The sequence below is a fragment of the Desmodus rotundus genome, chromosome 7 (genome assembly GCF_022682495.2).
Source record: "Desmodus rotundus isolate HL8 chromosome 7, HLdesRot8A.1, whole genome shotgun sequence".
Lineage (NCBI taxonomy): Eukaryota > Metazoa > Chordata > Mammalia > Chiroptera > Phyllostomidae > Desmodus > Desmodus rotundus.
Genome location: NC_071393.1, coordinates 20,146,170 through 20,165,326, shown reverse-complemented (window position 1 = coordinate 20,165,326; position 19,157 = coordinate 20,146,170). Strand labels below are relative to the sequence as shown.

The window sequence follows — 19,157 nt, the reverse complement described above, 5'->3', positions numbered from 1 at the left end:
TACTTACCATGTAGTGTGCGACCCCAGGCGATCCAGGTGACCTAAGTGGTCCCCGTGGGTCGTATGCTGCCAGATGGGATCTTTGCAGACTCTTCGCACTGATATGCTGCCAGTATTCTCTAGAAATTGTATCAGCTATGAAAGATGTTTCCTAAAGGAGCAGGTGCAAAGTCTTGGGCAGGAACACATCTGTCACACATACTTCGAAGCCACCTTTTACGCTGTTTTGAGCACATCTTTGGATTTTAGGAAGTGTCCTTGAACGCAACTGTCCACAGATTTAGGTAGAATTTCTCTCCATATGCATGGCTCTAGGCAAGGGCGGCCGTCATTCGGTTTCCCTCTCCCGACAACTCATCATTCTCAGAACTTGCTGAAGGCAGCCCACGCCCACTACCACGTGCACGCGCAGCGGCCCTAGGCTCTGGCCAGACCCAGCAGTCAGAATGCGGCCTGCCCTGCGGCGCACACTTCTGAGCGCTGCTCAGGGCGGCACGGACTCGCCTTTCCCCTTGGGTATCGGAGTACCGCTACCTCTGGACTACTTTCCATGGCCCCTCAAGCGGAGGGCGAAGGGAACACCGCGACTGGAACGCAGAGCAAACGCTCCCGGAGAGCCAGCACCAGTGCGCCTGCGCCACCGCCGCCCGAGGGTCCGTGCCGCTGACTGTGCGCTAGTGCACCCCTGCGGAGGGGGCGGCTCTCACCGCTTCAGCCCCTCGGCCGCCGTGCAGCGCACCCTCCCCATCCGCTTCCCGCAGCTCTTCCAGGTGAGGACCGGGCTCCTGCGGGGTGGGTCGAGCACTTTGTCCCGTCAGCCGAGCCCGCGACCTCCCCGGGACTTGGCGGTGCTGCTGACCGGCAATCCACCCGCCACCTGACACCGGTGGAGACGGCGTGGTGCGCGGAGCACAGTTGGCTGGGGCAGGCGGTTCGGGGTCCCGACGAGATTGCCCTGCGAGTGGGCCGCCAAGTGCACCCGTGCGCCCGTTGTGGACACAGTTACCCGCAGCGATCTGGGGCCCCGGCGGGCGGGGGCCAGTCTGGGTAGCCCCTCTCGGAGCCCGAGAGTGGATGGAACGCTCAGAGCCCGCATGGTGGGAGCCGAGAACTGCGGAGACGTCCTGTGGCAGGGCCTTTGAAAAGCTTTAACTGGACCAGCGATTTTCAACCTTTTTCATCTCCTGGCACAGATAAACTAAAATTCCGTAGCACACCAAAAACACATATTTTTGCCAATCTGACAAAAAATAGGTATAGTGTTGATTCATTCACACATTTTTAATTTGACAATCTAAGGGAAAAAGAGGTTGTGCTCCTGACTAGTCAGATATCGCATCACTTGGCGTCAGACCCTCTAAAAACTCTTGCGACACACAAGTTGAAAATCGCTGAACGAGACAGACTGGCAATGCACATAATCTCCGTCCCAAGCTTTGTAACTCTAAATCTGCTTCCAGTGTCCAATTTCGCCCTTGTGTCTCATGACCCTTATACTAGGGTGACTTTATGTGGGAGGATCTTCAAATTGTGTGGTTCGTTTTCGTAAGATCCTTTCAATACAACGACATCCCTAAAGTTTGGCTTTTTAATGTGGTCCCAGTTTGTTCTGTCTGTGACTCTCCTTATATAGTTGTATCTTGGGAAAACAAAGATTGGCTGCCTGTCTTTGAATGAGGGTTCATTACAGGCACTGAGCAAAGTGCTTCACTCACATCGCACGCACGTGTCACACCTGGGAAGGGTGTTAATGATTCTCATTTTACAGATGAGATGGGACTAGGTGAACAATAGTAGCTAAGAGTGCTTAATGTTAAATCACTGCAGTTTGTGAACTGCATATTGTTTTCCCTGTTTTCTGTTGAAGAAGTGGAGGCAGAAAGATGTTAAATAAGTGACTTGGCTTCAGTCGTTCATTGAATAAGAACAGGATTCAGGTTCAGCCCTGACTACGCAGCTGTATAGCCAGGAACGTGTTGGATTGAAAGGTCGTGTTTTCACAACACAGTGCACTTTTAGCTCGATACCCGATGTGAAAGGCCCTGGGAGCCGGGGAGTGACTGTTCAATCCTCCCATTCTGTAGATTTGACACCTGCTGCCAGAAGATGGATGATTGGAGAAACAGAAGGCGTAAGCTGACACGTTCCTCACCTTCACGCACACGCAGCCTTACAAACGGGGTGCAGTTGACCTTTCCTGCCTTCTTGTTACCTCCAAAGCGGGGTTCTTTTTCTTGTCTGTGTTCTGGGTCCTCCATCCTTCCCCCGGTAACAGGGCCTTGCTCAGTAGCATCTTCTCCTGTACTTTCACCCATTTCCTGTTGGCGGCTTCTTCCAGCTTGTATTTAACGATGCTTATATCTCTTCCGTGTTTACAGCAAACTCCTCTCACTTGTCCCCTTGAAGCTCATACTTCACAGCCAGATGTCCTGAAAGACTTGCCTTCTCCCTCCATCACTTCTCTTACGTTCCTCAGTAACCCTCAGTCTGCTTTTCGTCTCCATTCTTCCCCTGCGTCTGTTCTTGCCGAGGTCACACGTCATCTTTTGTTTCACAACCAGACAGTATATACTTGTATGTTCAGCTTTGAGGACACATACTGTCTCTTGTCGCATATTCTTCCCTTTTTGTTAGACCTTCTACAGCCTGTAAAGCCCCTTTTGTAGTTGGGCCATACAAAAACAGCCTGTAGTTTGATGCCCTGCTAAGAAATAAACTCAAACCCCAGCATCACGGGCATCTTCCGTGACTTTCCAGCTGCATTTGACACTGTGCTTCACTGTCTCCTGCTTCTTTTGGTGGTACCACAGTCTCCCAGCTTTCTCCTGCCTCTGGGCCCACACCCTAGTTTCCTTTGCAGGTGCCTCTTATGCGTGAGCCTGGGGTCTGTCTTGAGCCCCTTAATCTTTCCCTTCAGCATGCCGTACTGGGTGATTTGTGTGCATCTCCTATGCTTGGTGTTCCCAGACAGGCTGCATATTTTGCTGAGCCTCAGAGCTGCATGCAGGAGAGGCAGTAGCAAACTCTGGTTGAGAGCACAGACTGGGGCCAAAGAGAAGGGTTTGAACCCGCACAGATGCACTTACTGGCCGTGTGATTTGGGGCAACTTGGGTGATCTTTTTTGTGCTCCATCTCTACATCTATAAAATAAAGGTAAAAGGTATAGATAGTTCTTACCTCACAGAGTTATTGTGAAGGTTTGAGTTCACAGATGTGACGAATGTAAAGTGTTGAACAGTGACTGGTATTAATAAAGCAGTGTGTCCTTGGTACTTGTTACTGCCATTATGACAGCTGTCTGTTGGACAAGGCCATCGGGTGATCCATAAGTTCCTAAGACACGTCATGTTCAGAAATAGGGTTCATCTTTTGCCCCAAACATGTATCTTCTCTGGTTTCCAGTCAAGAGGCTGGATGACACCACATCCAGTCAAACGTGATGACTTCTCCGTAGCCTGTTGGTTCTTCCTCCCGTTTATTTTTGGCATTATTCTCCCATTCTCATCGTGACCACCGCTTCCCCAGACTATGCCAGAGTGTCACCTAGGTGTCTGTACTTTGTCTCTGATCGTCTGCCTCTAAGCTTCCCCTCCTCCAGTCCATTCTCCAGCACCCTGGCAAAGAGATCTTCTCAAAGCATATACAGCTACTTAGTCTGTCAGTGAATGGTTCCCTGTTGCCTTCAGGATGAAAATGCCAGACTCTGCCCTGGCTGGTGTGGCTCAGTGGATTGAGCGCTGGCCTGTGAACCAAAACATCACAGGTTCGATTCCTGGTCAGGGCACATGCCTGGGTTGAGGGCCAGGTCCCCAGTTGAGGGCGTGCAAGAGTCAACCAATTGATGTATCTCTTGCACATCAATGTTTCTCTCCTTTTCTTTCTCCTTTCCTTCCCATCTCTCTAAGATAAATAAATAAAATCTTTTTAAAAAGAAAGAAAGACAATGCCAGATTCCCAAGTACTCTGTAAAACCCTGCATAATTCAGCACTTGCTTAGCACCCACTGCTCGCCTTATTGGCCTCCCGGACTTTTCTGGAGCCCAACACCCTTACTCGTGGGCTTTTCAACATGCTATTGCCTCCTTCCAGAACCCATTCTTCCCTTCACCCCTAACCAAGTCCTACTGAGCCTTCTAGTGTCTTCTTAAATGCCACTCTCTCTCGAAGCTGTCCCTGACTCGTCAGAGCCCTTCCTCTGTGCCCCTGTGTCCTTTGGGACTTCATTATGATGGCCCTCATCCCATGGTATTATAGCTACTCATTGTTCCTGCTGGACTGCGACCTCAGAGAGGTCAGGCTCTCCTCTCGTTTGCAGTTGTAGTCCCGCTGCCTGGTAGGTAATCGGCCCTCAGATCTCCGAAACCAATTTCATCAATGACCGATTAATTACAGTGTAGATTGTCTGGTGACCAGATTCGTGGGCTTTTCCAGGCTCTCCAGACTGCTCACCTGTGACTGTTACTGACTTTGCTTTGTTTCTGCCTCCCATCTGTGCACCTGATCACTCCCCTAAACCAAAAATGCCTTGAGAAAAGGAGTAGAAACCGGTTCTTCAGTTGTACGTATCTGGAAGGGGAAAGCATAGACTGATGAAACACCGGTACTCTTCATTTCAACTCAGTTTTTTCTCTAGACCTTAGTTTCCATGCCATATGTGGAAAAATAATTCTAGATACTATACACTTGTGAATCTTACTGTAAGAATGTAATTTTTCTTTCTGTTTTCAATTTTGATGTATTTCCTGTGATATTCTCAGGGCAGATTTTTCCCAGAAGATAAACAGTAATTTCATTTTAAAGATTTTATTTATTTTTAGAGAGAGGGACAGGGAGGGAGAAAGAGAGAAAGAGAAAAACATCAATCAGTTGCCTCTCGAACGCCCCCAATAGGGGGCTTTGTCCAACCCAGACACGTTCCTCAACTGGGAAAGGAACCGGTGACCTTTTAGTCCGTGGGATGACACCCAACTCACTGAGCCACACCTGTCAGGGCAAAAACAGTAATCTTATAACGGTCACTGGGGACATAGAAATTGGTGTGCGCAAACTCGTAGTCTACTCCCATCTTCAGGGGTGCGCCTAGAGCAGAAGCCGCACTTTCACATACAGGGCCTTGGGATACAGTATCCCTGCCACTTCAGCTGGAGGTCGTAGTGATTTATTTAGCTTTATTTATTCCTGTCACACTGGTTTGGAGAGGAGGACTGGTTCTGCAGAAATATTTTCCTTATATTATACATACTTTTTGAACTTTTAAAAAAATTCCGGTATCTGAGTTGCAATGTTGTTGGTGTCTGTGATTTCTGAGAATGGAAAAATGCTAAACAGCCAAGAACTGATGACACCTTGATTCAGAAGAGGAATCACTGAACCATTCATTCAGTGGCCTATAAATTCAGTTATGAGCCCCAGGTAACTTTCTCCCAGCTGTATTAAAAAGCAGCTGCTAGTTTTGTAAGAGGTTTGAAATGTGGCACCGCTCAGTACGCAGAGAACTTATAAACACGTCCCCTCAAGGATTAGATTATGTGGTGTATCTCTTAGGTGATGTTCTTAATAGTAGATAGAGTCTTCCAAAGCGATCTATGTAAATTATAGGAGCAAGGTGGTCGCTGGTCTTAAGCTGTGTTTCTCAGCCTAGTCTGGACCTTAAAAACACCTGGGCAGGTGCCCACCTCAAATGTTAAATCAGAATCTCTGAGAGGTGAGGGTGGGGCTTTGGTGGTTCTTGCCAGGTGAGTCTCACACACAACATACAGAAGATTGAACCAATCTTCTGTATGTTGTTCATTATTCATACTTGAAGAAAGAGGTTGATGTTTGAAGGCTTTTACCTGTGAGTAAGGAAAGCAAAACTCTTAAGGAGTCCATTGAGCTTGAACTGAAAACAGTTCATGAGCACCTATGTCTGCTGTAGAGGCCTCTGGGAGGTCACTCTGAAAAGGCGACACTGTACCCACAGCCCAATATGTTTGGTTTATGTAGCCATAAACCAAAATGGTTTATGAAATGGTTTATTTTTCTTAATCCTCACCCAAGGACATGCTTACTGATTTTAGAGGGAGGGCACGGGAGGGTGAGAGAGAGGGAGAGAAACATGGATGTGAGAGGGAAACATCCATCAGCTGCCTCCTGTACGCACCCTAACTGGGGACTGAGCCCACAAGCTAGGTATGTGCCCTGACTAGGAATAGAACCCGCAGACTTTCAGTTTACCGGATGATGCTCCGACCAACCGAGCCACACCAGCCAGGGCTGAAACGGTTCTGATACACTGAGACAAACGACAGTAGGCTCGGTGTCCTGAAATTGTACACCTGTGTCAAACTTTTTTTAAGGTCTTGTGTAAGCTGTGAAATTTTGCCTGTTGGCACACTTACAGTCCTTGTGCTGGAAGTAGATACTGGGCCAATTGTTTACCTTCTGACTTTCTTATTTACAAAGTGAGGAAAGTAACCACCTGCCCCCCGAGGGTGTGGGGGGGGTGAGCCTTTGTGAGAGTGCCCACGACAGTGGCGTGGTGAGTGACCACACGTTAAATGAATTTGAATAGGGCTTCCCTGGAAAAACAAATCACCACTATGTACCATGTTTTGTTTTTGTTTTTGTTTTTTAGTTAGTTGGGTCCTAGAAGGACCTTTGTCAGTGTTCCTCTCCACCGGTTCTTGCGCGTTCTGTAGCCGGGGCAAAAGTCTATCAGAAACAAGCTTTCAAGTAATACATATACATGGGAGAATGGCCCTATACAGAAAGTATAAATTTAAACTGAAGCCTTCCTGGGTTTCTCTCCCCCGTAGACACCACTATATTGTCAAAAAATGATTTTAAAAAACCAATCCTACTGTAAATATTCTCCTGCTTTTGTAACTTATTACAGTTTGAAGCACTTCCTTTCAGGGTCACAGACAGATCATAGCATCTAAGTGACAGTATGTTTATTAGTATCCTCCTGGGACGGTAGTTGTCATCACCTGCCTCCATCCTACAAGTATTCCTTTGCTCTTCCCTGCTCTTCCTGTATTTTTTTCCTTGCTGCTTCACCTAATCTGCTGCCTTCAGTCTCTTCTTCTGCATTTTCTCCTGCCGCTCTTCTTGCTCGCGGCCCGCTGGTGGCCTCCACGCCCAGGGAGAGATCACCATCACCCTTGGCTGCCTAAACAAGGAGCCACAGAGCCGGCATAGCAACGTGCAGCGACAGAATTAGAATCCAAACAGATCTTCACAGGCTGCAGTCCAACTAGCTGACATTTAACAGGGACAAATATAGGGTCTTACGTTTTGGTTTTAAAATACAGAACACCCGCAGTGGTGTAATTTGAGAGGTTCTATTAGGCACTAAAAACGTGTAGTTTCTAAACTATCCTGAACTCTCCTAGTCTTAGAATTTCAGGTAAATTCTATAAAAGACCTTGGTGACATCCTTCTTCATAGGCACCACTTACAAAGCTCCCTCTTTGAGCTAGGGAAAGCTTGCTGACATGTTTGAAATATAAAATATATTTTTTAAAATAGATTTGCAGATAAACCAAATATGACTGCCTAAAATAAGTAACTTCTTTACTGGTGAATTATTTAGCATCCATGTGCTGGGCCCCGGGATAAGGCTGTGAATGAGCCTGGGAAGGAGACATATGCAGGAGGAAAAAGGACTAGCATCCTCAAAGGCACAGAGGCATGAAAACCTGGGGATGCTCAGTGCACCAAGAGTGTGGTGTCCCTCATACAGGCAGTTGGCGCTGTCACCAAGGTCCTGTGTAAATCTCCCTCTCAGTCAGTCTGCTGTCCCCAAGCCCCTTAAAGAGAGCAACCATGGGACTGTCAAGTGAGTAATTTCTTTTTATGTTTTCCCCAGTGTCAGTTTTTTAAAAACAATTCATAAGTTGTATTTATTTTTATTTTTTATTTTTCAGTTGTAGGTTGCATTCAGCCTTGTTTTGTATTCGTTTCAAGTGTGAGAGCGTAGTGGCTAGACAAGTGTGTACTTTACAAAGTGATCCCTCCAAAAAGTCTAGTCCTCACCTAGCTCTGTACGCAGTTATCATATTGTTTACTGTATTCCCTATGCAGTCTGTACTTTATATCCTGGTGACTGTTTTGCAACTGCCACATTGAACTTCTTAACTCCTTTACCATTTTCACCTGGCACCCCCAACCTCCCTCCCATCAGGCAACCATCAGTTTGTTCTCTGTGCCTGTGCGTCTGTTTCAGTTGGTTGGAGCGCCGCCGTCCCCTACAGCAAAAGGTTGCAGGTTCAATCCCTGGTCAGGGCACATACCTAGGTTCCAGATCTGATCTCTGGACAGGCACTTACAGGAGGCAACTGATTGATGTTTCTCTCACATCAGTGTTTCTCCCTCTCCCCCTCCTTTTCCCTTTCCCTCTCCTTCTCCCTCCCTCCCTACTCCCTTCTCATTCTCTCAAGTCACTAAACCTATCCTTGGGTGAGGATTTTTATAAAATCATGTGATCATATTAACAGATGCTGAAAAAGCATTTGATAAAATCCAGTACCCCTTTAAGATAGAAACTTTCAGGAAAGTGGGAATAGATGGACAATACCACAGCATAGTAAAGGCCCTATATGACAAACCCATAACTAACATCATACTCAATGGGAAAAGCCAAAAGCGTTTCCCTTAAGAACAGGAACAAGTCAGGGCTATCTGCTTTCACCACTCTTATTCAACATAGTACTAGAAGCCCTAGCCACAGCAATAACAGTCATCTAAATTAGAAAGGAAGAAGTAAAACTCATTATTTGCTGATGATAAGATACTGTATATAGAGAACCCTAAACAATCCAAAAACACCAAAAAGCTACTAGAACTGATGAATTCAGTCAAGTAGCAGGATACAAAATAAATATTCAGAAATCAGTTGTATTTTTTACATCAGTAATGAACTATCAGAAAGGGAAGCTAAGAAAACAATCCCCTTTACATTGCACCAAAAATAAAATACCTAGGAGTAAATTTAACCAAGGAGGTAAAAGACCTGTACTTGGAAAATTATAAAGAAACCGAAGAAAGAAATTGAAGAAGATACAAGTAAATGGGAGCGTATACTGTGTTCATGAATAGGAAAAAAATTAACATTAAAATGTCCTTACTCTACCCCAAGCAATGTATAGATTCAACTCAATTAATATCAAAATACTAATGCTATAATTTATAGGACTAGAACAAATAACCCCAAAATTTATATGGAACCACAAAAGACCCTGGAGAGCCACAGCAATCTTGAGAAAGAAAAACAAAGTTGGAGGTATCACCCTACCTGTTATCAAACTATACCATAAGGCTACAGTAATCAAAACAGCATGGTACTGGCATTAAAACGTGCCTATAGATCAATGGAAGAGAATAGGGAGCCCAGAAGTAAACCCACATCTGTATGAGCAATTGACATTTGACAAAGGAGGGAAGAACATGCAATGGGCTAAAGACAGTCTATTCAATAAATGGCGGTGGGGAAATTGGACAGATACGTGGAAAAAATGAAACTAGACCACCTTCTTATACCATATACAAGAATAAACTTAAAATGGATTAAAGACTTAAATGCAAGACTCGAAACCATAAAGCTCCTAGTAGAAAACACAGGAAAATCTCTGGCATTTCTCTGAGCAACGTATTTTCTGATCTATGTCCTCTGGCAAAGGAAACAAAAGAAAAAGTAAACGGGTGGGACTACATCAAACTAAAAAGCTTTTGCACAGCAAAGGAAACAGCCAGCAAAACAAAAAGACAGCGAACATCCTGAATGGAAGAAGAAAATTTCTTTGTAACAGAAAAACCTTTCAGATAAGTTTCAGCAGAGTGAAACCCTGCACGTGCAATATAATGAACATATCAGCCCAGAAAAACGCCCAAGATGGGACAGCGGAAACTGCTAAGATTTGAAATTGGGCAATACCATATTTTCCTTTTACTTGCCTGAGTTAGCCAAGTCTTCTTTTAATCAGTGAACACACTTTTACAATTACTATCAGAAAATGAATAAAAGTGTTAGAAAACAAAACCTTGCCCAAATCCCCCTCCGAATTCAGAGCAGGATTCTCCTGGGGGCGGGGGGAGTCTGTTAAACACGGTAGTCAGAAGACCTGCCCCGGGCCATACGGAAGCTAAATCCCACCTGAGACTGGGCAGACTGGGGAACGAGGACAGTGTGTCTCGTTCTTAGCCCAGGCGGGGAGCACACCAAGCGAGGCCTGGTGTGCTCACCACCTCCCGCAGTCCTTCAGGATGGAGTCAGCACAATTCAGCCTCACGGTCTGCTTTCTGCTGACTGCATCTCCATGATGTCATTTAACTCATTTCCCCTGGATTTCTTGTAAATTCCCTGTATTTCCTTAGATATAATACTTTCTTTATTCATCCATTCAACAAACTTTTATCAAGCATCTACCTTGTGCCAGGGTGGGGGCTGTGCATGCAACAGTGAAAATAGTCAAATTTTTGCCCACTCAAGAAGTCTGTGGTGTCTTACGTGGGAGGTGTGAAGGGACGAAGTGCAGCAGGGAGGCGTGGGCGAGTCAGGGCAGGCAGTGGGTGTAAAGGTGAGCGGCACTGTTCTCAGGGGGGTGGAGAAGGTGGCCCAGAGGGGAGGGCTTGAGGCTGCATCCCATTACCAAGGAAGAGGGAGTGTTTGGGTAGGTTCCAGAAGCAGTGCAGGGGCAGCCCTGGGGGCTGAAGCAGAACAATCCAACTCCAGAGGGCTTGGAGGTCAAGCCAAAGAGGCAACTGTGGGGAGAGGCAGTTGGCACTGTTTGTCGGGACTCGTGGGCTGTAGTCAGGACACCGGCTTCCACTCTGGGTGAGTCTGGAGGATTCTGGGCTGAGCAGGGATGTGATCTGATCTAGGTGTTCACAGAACCTCTCTGGTTGCTGTGCTGAAAACAGACGGAAGGACAGCAGCGGAAGCAGTGAAAGTGTTGTATCCCGTACGCGAGCAGAAAATCAAATGGAGACGTGTGGAGTGCACTTAGATGGTACTTTATTTTTACCTGCGCAGGGGCGAACTCCCAGGGTGCCCGTTAAAGCTGCAAAGGGGAGTCGCGCCGAACGCTCACAGGCTAGCTCTTTTATACGGTGAGAAGCAAGCAAGCAAGTTACAAAAGTGGGAGTTTCGGTTATCTCTGCATAGCTCTGGGGTCAGGAGGAACTATCTGTCTGTCTTCTGTTGATAAGAACCATCTGTCTGTCCCACTTAATTTGTACCCTCAGTTTAAAGATAAGGGTCCAGACCCGAGATGAGTCTGGCACCCAAAGTTTTATGGCCCTCTAATTGGCTGTAACTCAGAATAAGCCCTCTGCAAATCACGTATTGTTTACCTTTACCCTTACTTTGGCCAACAATGTTGTTTCTCTCCCCTATCTATTCTGGTGACCTTCAAGAGGTTTTCTGCTTAGCAATGCTTAAAATTGGCTAGCCCTCTTTCCTAGCTCTCAACATTCCCCCATTTCCTTGTTGGCACTTATGAGTCAAATCCTTGAATCATACTAATGATGGGGCCACAGGTTAAACAGAGGAGTATAATTAATAAAGGCCCACTAATAGAGGAAATCAGGGTAGTCAACTATGGGGACATCTTAATAGATTCCTGCGTTGGTTCTTCTAGATTTTCTCATTCTTTTAGTCTCTGGGTTAAGACCTTGATACTATCTCTAATTATCCCTGAATGATTAGCATAAAAGCAACAAGTTTCTCCTAATGCTGCACATAATCCTTCTTTCCTTAAGAACAATACATCTAATCCTCTCCGATTTTGGACAGCTACCTCTGCTAAGGAGTCTACCAGTCTTTCTAAATCAGCTACCTGATCTTGCAGCAGAGATATGTCCTTAGAGAAAGTCTGCAAAAGCTGCCTTAACTCTAAATCTCCCGAATGAGGGCTGCGGCACTGAGTGCGGGGGACCCTAAGATCCTAACAGTGGCTACTATGGGTATAAGAAGGGGAGTTTTTTTTTCCTAGTCCTAGAGGGGAGAACAAAATCTGGGTTTCCTGCATAGAGATACACTTGGGGAATTATGTACCCAGTTACACGAAATTCTTGATAAGAAATTGGTGGCAAACAAAGATATATTCCTTGGAGGCATATAAACCAAATGCCCTCAGGGGCTTTCAGTAATCCTGGATTCTTTTCGGAGGAGTGGGTCATGTTCCTTGTTGTTAAACAACATTTCTATAATCGGCTTACCTAAAATGGTGGTGTACCTACATGGCTTAGTATCCAATTCCTAATATTCATGCAGGCTCAGCTTATAGAGCCTAGGGGTTCACTTCCTCCCCAAACCTGAGCACAGGTTCCCTTAGTGCCACCTGGGCTCACTGAACCTGTAAGTAAGCAGCCAGGGGCAACCTGGAAGCAGCATAGTAACTGGGAGCAGCATACTAACTAAACCATTATCTACTATATTCCCCCCTTTTGATGCAAAAAGTTGTTCTCGGCTCCTTTAGCATCACTATAGAGCTGGCCATAGTTCTGGGTATCAGTAAACTGCCTTAGTTTCTGGTACTGATGCTGATAATTCTGAAGGGCCAGCACCTTAGCTACTGCAGTACGAGTGACTGTGGCTTCTAGATTCTGAACTAGGGTCTGTAGGATGCAAGGCCCTAGGCTTAATCCCCAGAAGAATTATGAGTAAGGGGCCTAGGAATGGTACACCTTGAGTTCTGGACCCTATTACAAATCCCTTCCGGGGCCCTCCTCTTGGCGGCACCCTGCTTCAATCCTTCCTTTCAGATATATAACCCCTTTATAATTATATAAAGGACAATGGGCGAAGGTCTCATCTTCTTGTAACTGCTTCCGGCTGGACATGGACGTTGTCCTACCTAACCTTGGGTCAGGGGTGCCCTGAAAGGGGGTGCAGCACGGAGGGAGTCCTTTCCTGTAAGGGGAAGGACCTTATTTAATCCAAGTCAGTTGGCTGTCACTGCGAAGTTGCAGGCTCGGTGTCCAAAGGCTGGCATTACTGGACAGTTGGCATCCTCGTCGTATTCTGGAGGTGACAGATTTGGCAAGAGAGTTGGAAGGCACAATTAAATCATAATTACCGAATCAGAAAGGCAGGCACCTAGGTAAAGAATGGCTTATCTGGAGGAAGGTGTATGAGACATGCTACACCTATCCAAAACCCTGTGGCTCACTACACTTCACTCAGGCTGAGGGGAATATATCAGGATTTCTCTCCTTTCAGGTCTCTGGGCCCTTTCTGTCTTGGCTATTAGGACAGAAAAGGGAAGATAAGCTCTGAAGTGAAGCCCACAGATCTCTCAAACCCTTTACTAACCTAACTACCTAGTTTAACCAAACTAGCTGAGTCTCAGGGGTAGATGATGAAGATGGGCTCCTTAAGTGAGGCCTATATTGCAACCATTCTCTCAGGTAATGAGGCCATAGTCCCACGCCCTATGAAAACAGAAGGAGGAACACGCAGGTTAATTTACACAACCACTCCCAAGCCAGTCTCTATGCTGGTGAGACTGTCTTTTGGGAAGGCATTCAGTTGCAAGGCCCTTGCTGCGATGACATACAGCAATGGCAATTTGACAGGCCCTTCGTGCCTGTAAATTGAACATCTTCGGTAATATTACAAACCCAGTTTCAACTTTCAAATGAAAGCAAACTTTCAAGACAGCTGCATGATTCCTATATCCAATACTGAGCATTGTGATTTTCCTTAGACCATGATTTTTCTCCTTAAGATCACCCTCATCGTTATTAAAGAGACTACTTTGAGTCCAACTTTTAATTCTGCCTGTTCGTTTGCATAAACACACCAAGAGCAGCCTGGATCGCCTATGATCTTTAAGTTCGCTTCGCTGGAACTCACTCAGGGAACCTTTAGACTGACTTCAGTCTGCCCCTCAGGGCACAGAAGCAGAGCCACACATCTGCCACCTGGCTTCACCTGTACCAGTTGTTTCACTTAAATCCTTGAGGCTTTCGTTGTGCCTACAGGTTCCTTTTTATCCATCTTTCAGGAAAGCAACCTTCGTTCCTTCCCTGGAAAGACTACCACGAACCACACAATCAACCAAGGTGCCAGGCTTCTTCCTGTGGGCTTTTGCTAGCTTCTCAAGTCAATCCCAGTTCCTCGGGGCTTCCTGGTGACAACCAGAACCCAGACATGCCTCCTTCAGGCGTGACATTCCAGTCAAAGCATCGGTTAACAAACTATTAATGACTGGTCTTAATGGATTTATGCAGAGAAACCTTATGTCATTACTCACTCCTTCAGAATGCCAAATTCTGGAGGGATCAGGTAGGGAGAAAAATACCAAGTGCGAAGGAAAATTCTTTTCCTTCTGATATCTACTAAGATTGCATCTCTATGCCTTATACCTTCTATTACTGGCCCCACACACTTTCTTTCCAAAACTTTCACAAACTTTTATAACCTTTTACACACCTTTTTACAAACCCTCTTCTATCTTTACAGCTTCCCATAGACTTTCTGCAACATCCACTAACCTTCTGTATCCTTTCATACATCTTCATTTACATATCTTGCACTTTCCCTTGTTCACTTTCCTACAGAGTGTGAAGTTTTAACTATCCCTGGAATCCTCAATTTTCTTTTCAGAGAAGATACAGAACAAAATCTAAAACACAGACGGAGTTCTATAAGAACAGCACACAGGTAGAGGCATCCTCTTGCACCGGTGCGTCTACTGGAGCCTCCGCAGAGACATGCCATTCAGGTCCCGTCTCTTGGCAGAGACATGCTCCTTTGCCTCAGGCTGAAACACACATCAGGCCCAAATGACCCTTCCTGGGTCCTGAGTGGCAAAGGCATTCTCTCCAACCGGTTACAGGCGACCTTCACTAGGTCTTCAGGTGACCCTAACTAGGTCTTCAGATACAGGGGGTTTCTGATTAGAAACGGAAGCAAAATGAAACTACATTACCATAAAACCAGAAAACAAGTAGTTGAGGTTTCCTTTCCTCCAGGTTTAAAACTTTCACAACCTTTCTACATATTTTTGCCCATCCAGATTTAACTACAGTCTACCTTTAATCCCTGCTCCTTTCCCACCCTGGGAAGGACTGTACTTAAACTCAGCACTTAAACTCAGTACGTGGCAGCCAAAAGTCCCTACCAGTACAGGCATCTTCTACTCAAAGTCCCTAGATATGCAGGGACATCCTGCAGCTTTCTTAAGATTAGACCTTGCAAACGCCCCATCAACTCCGCCCTCTGGGCTGAAGTTCCTTTTGGCAGGGCTTGCTGCCAAAGGACTTCAGTTTCCGTGGTTACCGCAGCCCCCCGTGTACCGCTGCCCTTCCCTAAGGAAACTACTGCTATCCGAGAACAGAGCGAGCTCTGGTTTTTTGTATGCCTCATCCCGCAAGTCTGGGCGCATGCCTGTGACCTGCTCTAATATTTCATGGCAGCTATGCATGATGGTTGGATCAGGGGCTGGAAGCAGGGTGGCTGGATTCAAGGCGGCACTTTTCAGGAACTGGACTGATGGGGAATTCAGCAACTGCACCTGGTACTGAGTTAGCCGTGCATTAGACAACCAGCGATCAGGAGAGGATTTCAAAATTCTCTCTATATGATGCTCCCCAATTATCTGCAAATTCTGTCCAAGGGTGAGCTTGCTGGCCTCCTTCACTAGCATGGCTGTGGCAACTAGAGCTAGTAAGCAGGCTGGCCACCCTGAGGCTACTGGGTCCAATCTCTTGGACAAATAGGCCACGGGCCTTCTCCAGGGTCCTAAAGCCTGGCTCAGCACTCCCTTTGCAATGCCTCCGTTTTCTGCCACAAACGGCTGGAACGGCTTTCCTAAATTTGGCAGGTGCAGATACCTAAGCTGCCTTAAGCGCCTCAAAGGCTTGGTTCTCTTTTTCAGTTCAAGTTATATTTCCCTCTTTTCCCCTCGTAAGTTCATGGAGAGGCTTGGCCAATTCTGCAAACCCAAGAATCCAGAGGCGGCACTATCCTATTGCTCCTAAGAACTACCGCACCTGCCTGTAGTAATCTTTCTAGGAAAGCAGTGGGAGATTCCTCCCTCCCCTTCTCCCAACACAATCTTTGCAACCTCCCTATAAATTCTTTCCCTTTCTTCTGAGGTAAATAGAGTCTGACAATCATCCCAGGTTGGCTGGTGAGTCCTAAATATAGTTTCTAGTAGGGAAATTAATCCCTGCGGTTTCTCAGAAAATGGGGGATTCTGGTGTTTCTAATTATACAGATCACTAGTGGAGAAAGGAACATATATCAACCGAGGGGGTGCTCCAGCAGGGGCACCCGGTCCGGGCGGTGCCTCACGGAGTGGCAGAAGTGCCGGAGGTGCTGGGAATTCTAGAGCCTCCTCCCCTTCTCTAGTTCCCCCTCGGGTGTGAGGAGGGCTTGAGAGTGTCCCTCCCTCCTCCGGCTGGGTAGAATGCGGCACTTCCCTCCTAGGGTAGGGAGGGAGCACATTCAAGGGGTCTAACATGTCCTCCCCAGGTCCTGGTAGTGGTGGGGGTAGAGTTTAGGCACCCTCCGCCCTCTCGGCGCGGAGGGCTCCGGGAATTTCTTTTTGTTTTCCTCTTCCCGCGGCCAACAGAACCGTTCTTCCGCGGGAAGCACCCCTTCTTAGACATTTCTGAATATAGCCTGGCTTGTCTGGGGCTATATCTACCCACACATTGATGTAAACTATCTGATCGGGGTGTGGGGCTCTATAAACTGTGGCCCGAACTGCAAACAATACCGGGAGGTCGAAAGTCCCCTCTGCAGGCCATCCGACACCAAAAGTCGGCCACTCTAGCTGGCAAAGAGTCTGCAGGAACTCCGGATCGAGCTGCACGCTCCCGTAGCCGCATGCACGGCGCTGGAAATCAGAAAAGTTATTCAAGATGCAATCAAGCGGGGAGTTCGGGGGTGGACTCCCGCTGGCCCATTTTCACAAGGGTTAGTTTCACATAACTGAGACAAGCACAATATCGAGACAAACAGCTAACGAGGTCGGAGGATATTCGCCTCGCCCGCCTGGCCTCTCCTCTCGCGAGGACTCAGGTCTGTCTTAGCTAAGGCTGCCCGCGTAGAATTCGGGTTAAACTCCCAGCCGTTATGCCATATGACAGACTAAGGAACCGCAGGTTGGGGCCCACGCACGCTCCGTAGGCTGATGCCGGTGGAGCCACAGACACAATCACACTCTCATTCTCACTACATTAATAACATACCTCCGACAACATAACACAGACAAACACAACAAGGCCGCTCGGCACAGAGACAAAACCTATATTCGGAAGTGGCGTCCCACTATTCTCCGAACCCCTGGGTAGGGTACCGGCAGCGTCCTGCCTACTACCTCAGGGCAAAGCCTCCGGAGGACTGAAACCAAAACCAAAACAGGATCCTGACAAATTACTTACTGAGTTCGAACTGTCCACCCAGTCTCCGAAAGCAAAACTCCCAAAAGGGAGATCCCGCTGGGGCCTCCAAATGTTGTATCCCGTACGCGAGCAGAAAATCAAATGGAGACGTGTGGAGTACACTTAGATGGTACTTTATTTTTACCTGCGCAGGGGCGAACTCCCAGGGTGCCCGTTAAAGCTGCAAAGGGGAGTCGCGCCGAACGCTCACAGGCTAGCTCTTTTATACGGTGAGAAGCAAGCAAGCAAGTTACAAAAGTGGGAGTTTCGGTTATCTCTGCATAGCTCTGGGGTCAGGAGGAACTATCTGTCTGTCTTCTGTTGATAAGAACCATCTGTCTGTCCCACTTAATTTGTACCCTCAGTTTAAAGATAAGGGTCCAGACCCGAGATGAGTCTGGCACCCAAAGTTTTATGGCCCTCTAATTGGCTGTAACTCAGAATAAGCCCTCTGCAAATCACGTATTGTTTACCTTTACCCTTACTTTGGCCAACAATGTTGTTTCTCTCCCCTATCTATTCTGGTGACCTTCAAGAGGTTTTCTGCTTAGCAATGCTTAAAATTGGCTAGCCCTCTTTCCTAGCTCTCAACAAAAGCAGATAAAAGACAGTTCAGTAATCTAGGCAAGAGTTGAGTGGCAGAGCTTCTGGCGAGCCTGAAGGTGGAGCTGCCAGGGCTACTGGCGGAGTGCATATGGAAAGAAGGGAGCAAGGTGACTCCATGCTTTCGGGTATAGGACAGTCCTTCTGGACAGATGGACTTGTGCTCACTGATGGGGGCAGTGTGTGACCCTGCCGTGGGGGGCGGTTAGGACTCACCCTGTGACAAGTTTGCCTCTAGTCAATATCCACAAAGGGTCTATCCAGCTGGATACAGGGGTTGGTTCTCCAAGGAGAACCCTAGACTAGATCCGTACATGTAGCAGCCTTCAGTATACATGTGGGAGTGGGGGGCGCGGGGAGTGCTGAAACCTGAGACTAGGGCACACCACAGCTCAGCGACAGGAAGTCGTGGAGTTGGAAAGGGGCCCAGGAAATGAGAGAGAAGCAGGGGGCAATATCCAGGGCACCCAGTAGGCGGCTCTCAGGGAGAGCGATAGCCCAACACTGCATGTGACGAGCTGGAGACCTGTGTGTGACGACCTGCCGAAGAGTCTGCAGAAGCCCGATTGCAGCAGGCTCCAGAGAGCGAGGAGAGCTCTGAGACCCACAGCACCTCCGCTGAGAAGTGCTGCTCTGAAGGAGAGGGTGGTGGAAACAGAGTGGTGCCGAGCCGAGACCACCGAGATGCTGAGCCGAGATCAGAGTTAAGGTGGTCTGGTCTGGTTTGGTTTCGAGCTGGGGGGAAGAGGAGTGGTTCCTGAAGCTTGTAGGAGTGATTTAGCACAGGGTGAAATCGCTGAAGGGACTGGCTGGGACAGTGGACCGGAGCAGATGAACAGGGCTGGGGTCACGTGGGACAGTAGGGTTGGCCTTGGTGACCAGGTGAGGGGGCAGGCACTGTCCTGGTGCTTGTGGAAGGGCTCTGCTGGTTGTGCCTGTTTGCTTGGAAGCCAGTACACAACCTGAGCTGTTAGAGATTTGAGGAGAAAAGATAGCAAATGGATGACAAAGACAGAGTATGTGGACTAAGGGAGTAGGATTGCCAGTGTTGGGCGCTCCTCTGAGGTTAGATTATGAAGTTCCACAAAGACCAGTTGGCACTCCGGGGTTTGGCTGTCTGTGTTTAGCTCAGCAGTCCCAGGGGTGAGTCGGCAGAGGACTTTCCTAAGCAGAA

General features: G+C 47.3%; 1 protein-coding gene across 1 annotated transcript in view; it reads left to right on the top strand.

Annotated features, from left to right (window-relative positions):
• Positions 1-446: 446 nt before the first annotated feature.
• Positions 447-19,157, top strand: part of CLTCL1 (clathrin heavy chain like 1) — a 34,020-nt gene continuing 15,309 nt past the window's right edge. The window contains exon 1 of the mRNA XM_045192719.2: positions 447-770. Within this exon, the coding sequence (XP_045048654.2) occupies positions 447-770 (324 nt within the window). The remainder of the gene's footprint in view (positions 771-19,157) is intronic.